The sequence below is a fragment of the Vespa crabro genome, chromosome 7 (assembly GCF_910589235.1).
Source record: "Vespa crabro chromosome 7, iyVesCrab1.2, whole genome shotgun sequence".
Classification (NCBI taxonomy): Eukaryota; Metazoa; Arthropoda; class Insecta; order Hymenoptera; family Vespidae; genus Vespa; species Vespa crabro.
In genome coordinates, this window is record NC_060961.1 from 7,561,110 (window position 1) to 7,574,056 (window position 12,947).

The 12,947-nt window shown below is 44.0% G+C and overlaps 1 protein-coding gene across 5 annotated transcripts in view; it reads right to left on the reverse strand.

The window, feature by feature from the left end:
- Window positions 1-3,637: 3,637 nt before the first annotated feature.
- Window positions 3,638-12,947, reverse strand: part of LOC124425466 (zinc finger protein basonuclin-2-like) — a 14,821-nt gene continuing 5,511 nt past the window's right edge. For 3 of the 5 annotated variants that reach the window (XM_046965822.1, XM_046965821.1, XM_046965824.1), the window contains one exon: window positions 3,638-8,629. In XM_046965822.1, the coding sequence (XP_046821778.1) occupies window positions 4,730-8,479 (3,750 nt within the window). In that variant the 5' untranslated portion in view covers window positions 8,480-8,629 and the 3' untranslated portion in view covers window positions 3,638-4,729. Of the gene's footprint in view, window positions 8,630-9,104; window positions 9,778-12,947 lie in introns of those variants that run through there. The other 2 variants (XM_046965825.1, XM_046965820.1) reach the window with 2 other exon arrangements.

The following is a 12,947-nucleotide window of genomic DNA, read 5'->3' on the forward strand; positions in this document are numbered from 1 at the left end:
GTTTCTCTTGTGAACCGTAATATTCGTACTTCCATTCGTGGTGTAGCTCGATTCTCAACTTCCGGGGGGTGCTAGTGTATAATCTCGGGAATCCGGCGAAATCTTATGATCTAGAAGCATTCGAACCTGCCAGTTTAAATACGCTTCTGTTTCATGGATTTGAAAGACAAATTATCATCGGAGGATGTTGCTATTACGTGAAGATGAAATCTCAACGTGAAAATATAAATGCCGTGACGATTTCTGCAATTCACAATCTAATTACGAATCGTACAAAAACTTTCTATGTGTGGGTGGTCTATACATTCGTATATCATGTATATAATATCCAATGACTATGTTCATTAATTATTTCGTGATACAGATCACGATCATACGTGATTGAAAAGAAACCTATAATTCAATATAATAAAGCCTAATATTGAATAGGTAAATCTTTAAAAATGAAATAAAATTGAAAGGACCGAAAGGACGATCGAAAGATGAAAATTTCATTTTTTTTTCTTGATTGATCCTATCCCACCCTCGTCCATCTACGAGTTGTTCGTTTCAAGATTGTGGCCAGTCGGAACGTGGGTGACCGGTTGACCACGCGAGAGCTATGGTGGGGCTAGCTAAGGCAAGGTGTATGGGAGCTGGATGACGGGATGTGCAGGGGGATCGATGGGCGAGCCAACGCTGATCGGAGACCGCCTTCTCTCCTTCTTTCTCTTTCTTTCTCTTTGCTCCTCGCTTTCTACCATTTTCTCCTTTTCCCATCTTTCTTTATTCCTACCATCCCTCTCTCTCTCTCTCTCTCTCTCTCTTTCTCTTTCTCTCTCTCTATCACTCTATCTTTCTCTCTCTGTTTCTCTCTCTCTCTCTCTCTCTCTTTCTTTTTCTTCTTCTTCTTCTTCATCTTCTTCTTCCTCTCGGCTCTTCCTACTTTTCGTTCTCCGACATATACCTGCCTCCTCTCCTTCCAACCTTTCTTCTCCCACGCTACACCTGTCGTGCGCGTACCGGAGTAGTGGAAGAAAGAGAAAAAGGGAAGGGAGAGAGAAGTGGTACTCGAGTCCTAGTCGAGCGAGTACACGTACTCAGCCGTGCTAAGGTCGAAGGCACGCCAAATCCATTTATCTCGTACGTTGGTACCGTCCGTACGTGTACCAAGCCTCGAGGGAGGTACCCCCTTCTCTCTTGCTTCTACCTTTACATATATATATATATATATATATATATATATATATATACGTATATGTATTTATACATAGGAACATTGTGAAGGATCTCTTTCGCGGCTTTATTTCACGAACGAAGGTGAAATATTCCATGTTGCGATGCTTTTACTTTCTGCGAGTGACTCGAATTACAAAGGTTATAGTCCAGTCTTAAAAATGATAGAAAAAGAGAGAAAGTAAAAGAAAAATCACGAACCTTGCTCGTAATTCTCATCAAAAATAATCTTCTTAATGTTTGCTCTTTCTCTCTCTCTCTCTCTATCTCTCTTTCTTTTTCTATCTCTATCTATCTATCTATTTCTCTCAGTGAGAAACATACTCGATCTTGGTTATGGTCCTGGTAGAGAACATGCAGCTGAACTCGCTCCTTCGTGAACTTAATCGCGGCCCATTAAAACGGCGCGGCTACGCTTGGAATCCATGCGAGACGCGATTTGAAGTGCACCCGTTATTAGTTGGCCGGGTCGTACGTTAGCACGAAGCGGAATCGAAGGTGCTAATCTAATCTGCCTGACGACGATTAAAGGCCGGCAAGCTGGAGTTTCTCTCTTGCAAACGTATCTCTCACCGTTTGAATTTACGTGTAATCGCACACGTACACATACACATACAGAAAGTTGTGAGTTGTACATGTTGGTCCATTTCAAGACACTTCCAATTACCTGAAGACGAAAGAATTTCGCGAAGGATTTAGTCTGGTCCTGTAACCCTTTCACCTCAACTTCCTCATCCTCCTCTTTTCATCCTCCTCCTCCTTCTCGTCGTCCTCCTCCTCTTTTTATCCTCCTTTCTCCTCTCTGCTTGCCCGCAGGACGGTGGGCGTGCGAGCTCACGTCTGCGTGATCTCTGATAGACGACCTACCCAGACCCTTGGAAGTCCTTTCAGAAGGACTTCTTTCTCTTTCTTTCTCTTTCTCTTCGCATTTCGTAGAAAACGAGGTCGGGGGTAACCTCGAATACGTTAGAGACGCGTCAAATTCAACGTAGGCGTGGCGACCCGAAGATTTTTCATTTTTGCATAAGCTCTTTATATCTTATGATTCGCGTCGGCCTAATAACGACTCGTGGGAATACTGATGGAACATCGAAATCGCTCCCACCTTTTTCATTTTTATGCAAATTAATGAACACCGAAAATGATGTTATCAGCATTTTTACGATATCTTTAATATGATTTTAGCTGTAACGTAACAAAATGTTATTACTTTCATTGAATAATATTTAATAAATAATCATTGATCGAGGAAGGATACTCATTAATTATTCGAATGACACTTATTAAAGCGCGTAGCGAGTAATTTTAATAGGCATTTATTTTTATAATGATGAGTGTTCTTTATAATCGATCTATAATATACATCATAGCATTCAGTTTATACATAATTACAGAGTTGTAAATCTCGTTCGCCCTTAACACATAGTAGTAGTGGGTTCGTCGTGCGTCGCGGAAATTGGGAAATTGTCCTTCAGGCGTAGAGGAATTTTTTTAAAGTACGGATTGGACGAAGAGGAGGAGGAGATGGAGGAGAAGGAGGACAGGACGATGACGAGTGTAAAATCTAGGATCGTGTGACGCGTAGAAAAACTTACACGTTTCGTGCTTCATCTCGAAGCGTCGCGACTTACATCGACGCGCTCGCAAAAATTATGCTGATGTGTATATATATATATACATATATATATATACACATTTATAATATAATAAAGTATATATACAATCAAACAATTACGGAGGACAAGAAACCATTTTCGTGAGCGACTTATGATATCGTTTTGTGACCGAATTGCCTTTTAAATCGCAGACAATTAAGAATTAAAAAAAAAAAGAAAAAAAAGAGAAAATAAAAACAAAAAGTGACAAAAGAAATAAAAATTATAAAAACTGTCCCTGCCTCCGACGTGAAAAAATTCAAGGAAGAAGAAGGAAAGTTACAAAAAAAGGCAAATAAAAAAATTGGAAAATAAAATTGAGATTCAATGTGGCAGTGCCCGCTACTGCCAGTCGCCGTCGATGATAAACTGCAGGATCCTCGTGTGAAGGAGGAGTTGCTTTTCTCTACGGAGACAATAAATAAAATCTAACTATTCTCATTTATATCTAGCACGAGACGTCGCCGTCACGCGTCGCTTTGATTCGCTGGTCGGTTCATTCTCTAATATTGTTCTCTCTCCATATTTTTTGTAATTTTTATTTTCTCTTCTTTTTTTATCTTCTGTTTTTTTCTTTTTTTTTTTTTTGACATCTTTACTGATCGCACGACACCCTTAGCCCTTCGAACGTCGAAAGGTCTACGCATCTCACGATTTTTATTTTAGAACCGTGTAAAGATTGCATTTTTTTTATTTCTCTCTCTCTCTCTCTCTCTCTCTCTCTCTTTCTCTCTCTTTCTCTCTCTTTCATTCCTTTTCATTTTCTCTAGCTGCCAACATATCGTTTGATATCGCTCCGATTTTTTATTCGCTAATTTAAAGTCCTCATTCCTATCGTTTATTCGAACCGTTTACAAAAGTCTTCTCTTCTCACGGTCTGTTTATCCCCGATTCGGGTAAAAACGTCCGTCGATCGGTCGCGCTTCCCTCGTAGCTTAATCGATAATTACGCGATACACCGAAAGGTACTATGTTTATATATACAGCAGTGCTAATTGATTATTGATTAAATAGTGACGTATTCGCTAACGTTACGTTATCACAACGATGATAAAATTAGATCGCGTATCGATCTGGGGATCGATTAACGCGAACGCCTTTTTCTCGAACACACCGAGTCGGTACTCTCGATCCACCCCTCTCGTCTCGTGTTCTCCTTTCAAATGGTATTGTTGATCCTATTTTTCTCTCTTTTCTCTTTCTTTCTCTCTCTCTTTCCTTCTCTCTTTTTCCCTTTCTCTTTTTTTTTCATATTTCTATTTTTCCGTTCGTAACTTTGATGGTCTAAAAAAAAACAAATAAATTCTTGCAAATGGAGAAACAGAGAAAGAAGAAGTGATGGAAAGAAAGAAAGAAATCATAGTTTATGAGCTGAAAGTACTCGCGCAGCTGGGAAGAAGACAAAGCGCCCTCAAAAATATCACTGCGCCTCACAGATATGCTTCGGTAATCGTGCTAGAACTCCAAGCGAAGAGAAACACGAAATTTCAGGAATCGGACAGGTTGGTTCTCTTTGTGCGAGAATTCTTATCGACTTCTGGACCCACCGATAGAGATACCAAGTTGACTAGATTGGAGCGTTCGAAGCACGTCGATTGTTTGAGATCGTAGCCGATTTGAAGAAGAAAATTGACGAACGCAAGTAGAATAAAAGTAGAAGTGAATGTAACGAATGATCAGCGATATTTTTTTAGGCGTTGTCCTTCGATTATATTGCACGTGGATTAGCGCGAGACGATAGAACGGGTGGATCCTGGATACCCTGGGAGATCAACATGATCGGCGATCGATCGGAATCGTCGTTTAGGATTTTGGCATCACAGTAAGGGATAATAGTCGCGTTCGCGGCAGAAGAACGGTCACGAGCCGCTAGTAGAGAGAATCGACAGATCTCGATGAGCCTGGGGATCCCTCGAGTGTGCGTCTCTGACAGCTCTCGAGCCAAAGACGCGATCGCAGCCTGGTACGGTACATCTGGCTTCCTCTTTCCTATCATCCGAGCCAGGAGATGATAACGGTGAGGCCGAGCGAGAGGGTTGTCTGGTTGCTTGTTCCTGAGAGAGTCTCGTCAGGTGGTTCAAGTGTTGATGAGTCAAACCATTCAGCCCAGCCAAGTGTGAGGCAAAAGAGGACAGGCCTGGAAATGTGGCGCCCAGATGAGGTGGAAGAAGCAACGGATGCGGCGGTGGTATCCTAGCAGCTAGATCTACCGCAGATGGTGGAAGTCTAGGTGTCAGGGGATAAGCACCGAGTGGACCGATGCCCGTACCAATGGCTGCGGCGGCTCCGATCCCAGCAGTACCGATACCCGCGTCAGCGTAGAGTCTCGCAAGGAACTCGTTGTGCAGAAGAGGATTCATCGGAGCATCCTCGACACGCGGCGACAAACTGGATGGCAGGCTACCTGATGAAAGGGGCGGACTCGAGGAGGTCGAGAGTAACTTCCGATGGAGATTGAGATTGGCAGAGTGACGATCACGGGACCTCTTCGAGGGAAAGGCCGCGTTGCAACCGTCAACGCTGCAACGGTGCATCAGCTTGAGATGGACGTTCTGGTAATGAGTTTTCACACCAAAGTGATTCTGAAAGACCTTGCCACAGGCCGTGCAACGCCGTGGATTCTCACGATCAAGCGGAACCTCCTGGGTACTGACGAAGCCACCATTCTCGTATCTCGCGTAGGTTATCAGGCTATTGTCCATATCCATGGCCGCTGTGGAGGGTGAAGCGCTGGATGAACGAGAGCCATGTGAGGAGTTGTCCATGGTGGTCTCCTGGTGCGTCGTGAGGCTGACGGGGCTGGTAGAGCCGCGGCCAGACCTCGAAGCCACCCGTTGCGTCTCGGTGTACGGCATCATCGTGCGACCCTGCGACAAGGACTCGAGTTGACGCAAAGTGTTGGTCGAGGAGTCGTGGGAGAGCTCGTCGGCTGTCGTTGGACGGCTCTCGACCGAGCTCGGGGCACGGGGGGGATCATCGGGACGCTCACCTTCCTGATTGCGCAGCGCTTCGTCCACCTCATCATCATCATCATCATCCTCGACCTCCTCCATTGGCTCATCTTCCTCGTCCTGCGTCTTCTCGTTCTCCTCATCCTCCACCTCCTCCTCCTGTTCCTCTTCATCTCGCCTCCTAACATCGTCTGAGTTTTGTCGGATGATCTTGTCCTCTGTCGTCTCCAACTCGTTTCTCGAAACCACAATTTTATCTTCGCTCTTACCGACCTGCATTTCTTGTTCTCCTATTTTGTTTCGTCTCGCCCGTTCTTGAGACTCAGATGCCGAATCACAGACTGCAGTAGTCGAGTTACCCTCCACGCTTGGTTCATGCAAACTTTTTGGTTCTGGACTGATCTGACATTTTGGCGATTTAACACTGCTCGCCCTCGAACTGAGGTCCCTCGGTTCGTCCTGAGGTAGATCGTCGACCTTCTCTTTTGCTGTTTCTCTACGGACACTCTCCAACGTCGTCGTTGTTTCTCGTTCACTGATTGAAGTCGTCTCCGGTGAGTTACGGCACTTCGTGTCTGGATTCTTCGGCGAGGCTGGCGAGATCTTACGTTCTTCTGCTTCGAGTCGTGACATCGACATGTCCTCCGGTTGATTCTGAAAATCGTCTATCGCTCGGACGATTCCACCATCCGATTGACAACGTCGCTGAACCCGTTCCTCGTCGTTTGAAGAGTCACCATCCGTTGACGAAGAATGCACTTCCGATAAAACGGCGCATCTCGTTGGATGCTGGGATTTCCTTTTACGTACTCCCCTGCTGTGGAGAAGGGTATTCGAGTTGAGGGTGTGTTGACCAACACTAAAGGAATGCTGATCGGTGCCACCAACGGAATCGTCCTCATTGCTATCGATATTACTGATGTTCTCTTCGTCAGCCATATCGGTGAAGTAGAGTTTCGGACGTTTGGCTAAACTGAAGTCAGCCGGTTGTTCGTCGTCTTCATCGCCGTGAGCCATACGAGAATGCAATCTGGAAGGTACATCGTTCGTTTCATCTTCGGCAACTACAACAATGCCACCGTCGTCTTCGTCATCGTCTTCTTCATTCTCAGGTATCATCGATGTCGATGGTGACACCGTGCAACTAGTCGCACCACCTGAAAACGATCCACCTCTAGTCGTCGTTGTAGTAGTGGTCATCGACGCGGCAACGGTAGACGCTCCACTACTCGTCGTCATAGACACTGTTGTGGAAACCGTGCTAGTAGGTAAGCCCGTGCTCACTGGCATTCTCTGTTGAAGAGCTTCCTCATAAGGTCTACCTTGGCTCTGCGTTGAAGACAGGTCGAGATGCTTGAAGTCCAAGGCACAGAGAGAGGCAGGTGAACGCAGTTCGGATGGTGGAGTTAACAGAGGAAACGAACCAAAGGGCAAATGATTGAGTCCTGTTGCTGGCACGGGAAGACCAACCTGAGGTGGTAGAACTAACGCATGAGCCATTGAGGAGCGACCATCGTGTGGTGAAATCTTCCTTCGGAGATGTGGCGAATGGAGTTTCGGATTTGGATTGGCACTGTGCCGATTTCTTGATCTCCTCGAACTGAACATCATGCTGCAACCCTTGACGGTGCACTGATGCATCTCTCGGAGATGTACCGCACTGAAATGGATCTTGAGGGCACCCTTGTCGCAAAATGTTTTCAGGCAAACGTTGCACTGAACTCTCTTCTTACCAGTGGTTGGATTGATGAAGGGCGTGCCTAGATTGGGTGGCATATTGGCAGAAGCACCCCATTGTCCCGTTGGTCTTTTTCCAGGCGAATGAGGCTTTCTACCGGGTATACCAGGTGGCCTTCCTAAAGGCGCAGGTTGAAGCGGCAAAGGTGGAGGATGTCTATGTTCGGCTGCCACGTGTTTCGATGCGGCGTCACGCCTGCTGAGGTTCAATGCACTATCGGAGTTTTCGTCGTCATCCTCATCCTCTTCCGAGCCAAACTCGCTACTCTTTTCACCGCCACTGTGTACGTCCGTAGGTGCTGTCAGGCCGGCAATGGAACCCGTCGATTTAACCATCGGTGGTGGCGGTGGGAAATGACTGGGAAAGGTAGGTGGTAAGGCTCCCGAGGAAACAGCGACGGAGAGTGGATGACCAAAGTTAAGCGCAGACGAAGAAACCGGTGCCACTGGCACATGAGGCCTCTGTAATTGCGAACTGGACGAATGATGGGGCGGACTATGAGGACTTTGAGGATTTCTCATGGACTTTCGACTCTGCAGAAGTTGCTCGGTAGGTGGTACAGGTGGTAATGGTGTAAACGCTGGCAAGCCTAATGTACCCAATTTACGAAAATCGAAGGGTTGCATGCTTTGCAGTCTGTTAAGTGGTGACACGTTCATATGTGAATCTAGAGTTCTCGGTGGCGAGTTCCCCCGATTACTCGTTATTCCTGGATTACCACCGGTCGTGGCTGACGAATAATGCTTCTGCGTAGTAGGCGAAATTGAGGGGTGCGAAACCGGGGGTGGAGGATGAGGCGGCGGTAACGGTGGTGGCAACCTCGAACCCGGCGGTGGGAGGCCGCAGTGGAGCAGGTGCAAGGGCGGTGGCAAGTGTGCTAGTGGCATCGTCGGCGGCGAAGGTCGTCTGCTTGGTGACATAGCATCCGTCCCCGGCGTTCCGGCGGCCAGCAGCAGCTGCTGCACGAACGGACGCGTCTCGGCGAACCTGAGGAACTGCTGCAACACCAGCGGTTCCTCCTCAGCCGAGCAGATACTCCATCGGTCCAGCACCGGGCCGTTCTGCGAATCCTACGGAACAAATGAAGAACCAACTTTCAGTTCAGTGCTTTTTAATGATATTAATGATATAATAATAAACATATCGCATTAAGAAAGGTAAGTTAATTGAATTAAAATTTTCGAATATCCCAGACATATTGTATAAAATTACTCAAAGAGACGTAATTATTTATTAATATCCATATAATTAATTATTTTTTAATATCCATTATTACAAGTTCTAAAATGAAATCATAATTAGGATTAATCTATTTATTTAATATTTCTAAGGTGGATCAAACTTTTGACCGATGTTGTACGAACTGAGTGTGCGATATAGGAGTCGTGAGAAAGATGTAAGTTACACGACGTTATTAGAAGGTAGAAACGAAACTAGTTTTCGAGCGTGAATCATGTAAGGTGCCTCGCGTATGAAAAATTCGAATTCTCGCGCGTTAACTCGTTAGAACGTCGAACCAGTTTTTCCTGACTCCCCTTCCCTCACCAAGAGCAAGGCCGTATCGTATCCTTCTCCCTCCGTGCTAATTTCTGCCGGGTCGATCATGTTCTCTTTCTCTCTTCCTCTCTCTCTCTCTCTCTCTCTCTTTCTCTCTCTATCTCTCTCTTTCTGTTTCTTTCTCTCATTATCTTGAAACAATCGATGTCTTGGGTCGAGACTGTCGTGAGCTTTTTTTTTCACTTTTGTACCTTCCACTCTTAAATCTGTCTTCCTGCCTTTTAGCGAGATTTCGACAGTTGGTACGGACGTCACGATTCGGCCGTTAGAGTCACGGCTTCTTATAAATTCAGGGTGGCCGTGTATATAGAGCGCCCGTAAGCTTGTCTCTCGCCGGCTTGTATATTTACACATTCCGACGGACTCGACGTAACGCAGGACGCCCAGCGCCGCGACGCTTTTCGCGTCCCGTGTATATTTCTTCAAGCGGCCGTACCCGAACGCTGAGGAGAGAAAAAGGGAGAAAGAGTGAAGGAGAGAGAGATAGAGAGAAAGAGAGAGAGAGAAAGAGAGAGATAGAGAGAAAGAGAGAGAGAGAAAGAGAGAGAGAAAGAGATAAAGAAGAAAGAGAGATCTAGACGGCCCAGCTTGGGTACTCGAATTCACGATCAGTCAAATCAGGCACTCCAAATTCGATCTCGCATGGAAACTGCTGTCTTATTTTTGTACAATCTTGCTGTTCGTGGAAATGAGAAAGAAAGATAAATATGTTGAATAAAATATATCTAATCGAATGTTTAATTTGATTTCATGATCGAATAATTGATATTGTATAAATTTAAAAAATTTATTTTTTTGTTTCTTCGAACGACGACGACGACAACGACGACGACTTATCTTTAATTTCACAAATGAAACTTTGAATACGATATATTAGACGTTAAGAGAAGATTTGGATCGTGCGTGTCTCTGTGAAAGTTTCAAAAGCTGAAAAGAAATTCCTCGAAGTGATCTAAACGTTCGGCAGTTTTGTACGGCAAAGAGAACGCGGTGATCTAAACGGCAGCGTCCCTAAGAACGAATTGCTACCGTGAGACACGAATTTAATACCGCACGCGAATGAGATCCTTGGTCGGGTCACGTTTAACGTTAACTTCTAATAGTACATTGGTTTGAAAAGAACGCGAATCGAGCGCGTGTTTGAACGGTCAGGTTCAACAATTGAGTCAGACAATTATATGAAATATCGGTAAAGGATAAATTATTGTTAAAAATTTTTAAACGATCATTATTGTCTGATTTTAAAATATTAAAAATATTTACAATTACAATTATTTATTTAAGTTCAATTGATTTTCTTTTGAACGTTTATTATTATTAACGGGCAAATGTTTACATGATAATCGATATGAATGTTATCGGTTAGATTTTTACGCAAGAACAAAATCTCAGGATAGTTTCCAATTTGCGAGCGCACACCTTGATTAATTACCGGAATGTATGGTCGTTAATTATTGGCGGCTTTGCGAAGGTAGGATCGCGGTAACTAATCGTTTTATTCGCTGGCGTTACCCATTCGGTCGTTTGAAATAGGAAACGCCGGCAATGCCTTCGAGATCTTGTTCGAGTGTGAGATTTCGAAGCGTATTTGGAATTTGCCAGTCCGTGGAGATATATGCGCCTGGGAAATAGCTCGTGCTCGTTGGCCCGGAATAAGGCAGACGGACGACTTGTGAGTCAGGAACGACGAGAACTATTGTGTAACGCATAATTATGGAGAAGGTAGAGTAAGATAATCCTCGTTTTATGCTACATAGAGAAGAGAAATAGAAAGAGAGAGAGAGAGAGAGAGGAGAGAGAAAGACAGACAGAGACAGAGAGAGAGAGACAGAGAGAGAGAGAGAGAGAGAGAGAGAGAGAGAGAGAGAGAGGAGAGAGAAAGACAGACAGAGACAGAGAGAGAGAGACAGAGAGAGAGAGAGAGAGAGAGAGAGAGAGAGAGAGAGAGAGAGAGAGAGAGAGAGAGAGAGAGAGGGTGAAACAAAATTCTCTTCGACGACATGAACGAGATTTCGTCGCCACCCGTCCAGCTTTTCTTGTAGAGTCTATTATTAACCCTAACATAAGTGGATGCTGTATAATGTCTTCGTTATCTCGACTATTTATACTTCCGCTACATTGAGTCGAACGTAGATTCTATTTTAAAAATTCTACACAAGTGGTATCTTTTATTTGAAATAAAATTTCATACCATAAAGTAATGATAAATATTATAATATGTGAAAATGATTTCTTTCTTTCTTTTTTTCTTTTTTCAAGGAATTATTAAAAATAAAAAGTATATAAAAAGTCAATTAACATTAAATATAAATAAGGAAATGTTTGTTCTCCGGAAGGTCGTTAGAATTTCTAAGAAAAGAATTCATGTTACACGACTAATCCACTCTCTTTCTCTCGAGCGCGCGAGACACGTCACGCGTGGTACGCGCATCGATGATTCGCCGTCTCCGGCATACGCAACTCGAAATGGGCGGGGAAAAAATGTTGCTTCCAGTTGGTGTTGCCATCTATCGGCATGGTCCCCGAACACATCTTGAGAAGCGGAGGTGGAGGCGGAGACGACGGTGGTGGCGGCGGTGGCGGTGGCGGCGACTGTGGTGGCGGTGACGGTGGCGGTGGCGGCGGCGGCGACGGCGATCGAAAAGGCAATGCCATCCGTGACTGGACAACTGCATATGATTTCACGGTCGGCGAGTTCCGTCTTATTCGTGTGTAGAAATCGTGAAGATCTCGCGTGGATATCCGCCACTAAATTGGATCGCGACTACCTGCGTCTTCCTTCTGTCTCCTTTCGATATTGAACTATCTCTCTCTATCTTAAATCCTTCGGTAACTCGCCTTTCTCTCCTTTACGAAGCTTATACTACGTAGTACATACTACTACTTATCTATCTCTTTCTTTCTCGAACTCGAGAGAGCTCGTTCTCGTTAGCGAGAACGTCAGAGAAATCATCGAATCGTCTCCTATGTTCGTATGTATCTTTCTTATCGGAACTTAACAAAAGAACTTAGAAAATTTTCTAACCCTTTATGCACTTTATCATTGTCAATATTTCATTTCTTTTTGCTATATCGATAGATCCCATATTGATATATCGTAGTAATCAATTATAATTTTTTATTTTTTATGATACGTAATCGATTAGCGTATTCGTAATTTTATTAAGTGGAAATATTATTAAGAATTTATTATTATTCACTTACATGATTGAAAAGTTGACGATAAGTTTGTTTCGTATAAGAATGGGGACCTAAATTTCGAAGATGTTTTCTATCGTCGAAATTCGATTAAAAATAGATGCGTCCTGAAAATTTCGAAGGAAATTCTCACTGATCATCTACCAAACATCCCTCTGTTCATCGATATCGCTTTTCCGTCGATCCCGTCGAGAACTTGGCAAGAGGCTTTGTTTTCTTTGAAAGACCGGAGCCGATAATTCAAGCGGTTTACTTATCGCGCGACGAGCTCGTTTTTATTACACACTTTCAAGCTCGCGTCGCGAACGCGTCATACGTTATATTCGTACGGATTCTACGGAGGAGTCCGAATATTGAGCTTGACGAATTTGTGTGAAACGATAGAATTTTCAACTTCAAGTAATATAGAGGCTTCGAAGTCTCATAATTCTTTCTAAATCGAATATCCATGTTTTTGGTAAAGAAAGTAATTAATTACGTGAGTTATTCATTCATTTTAAGGAATAATTTTTCAACTGACCGAAATGAATACATTAAATTTTGTACAATATTTTTAAACGATCAATCATTAATATTGACCTATAAGAAATAACGCGTATAACATATCATCATGGTTTTTGAATATTACGTCGA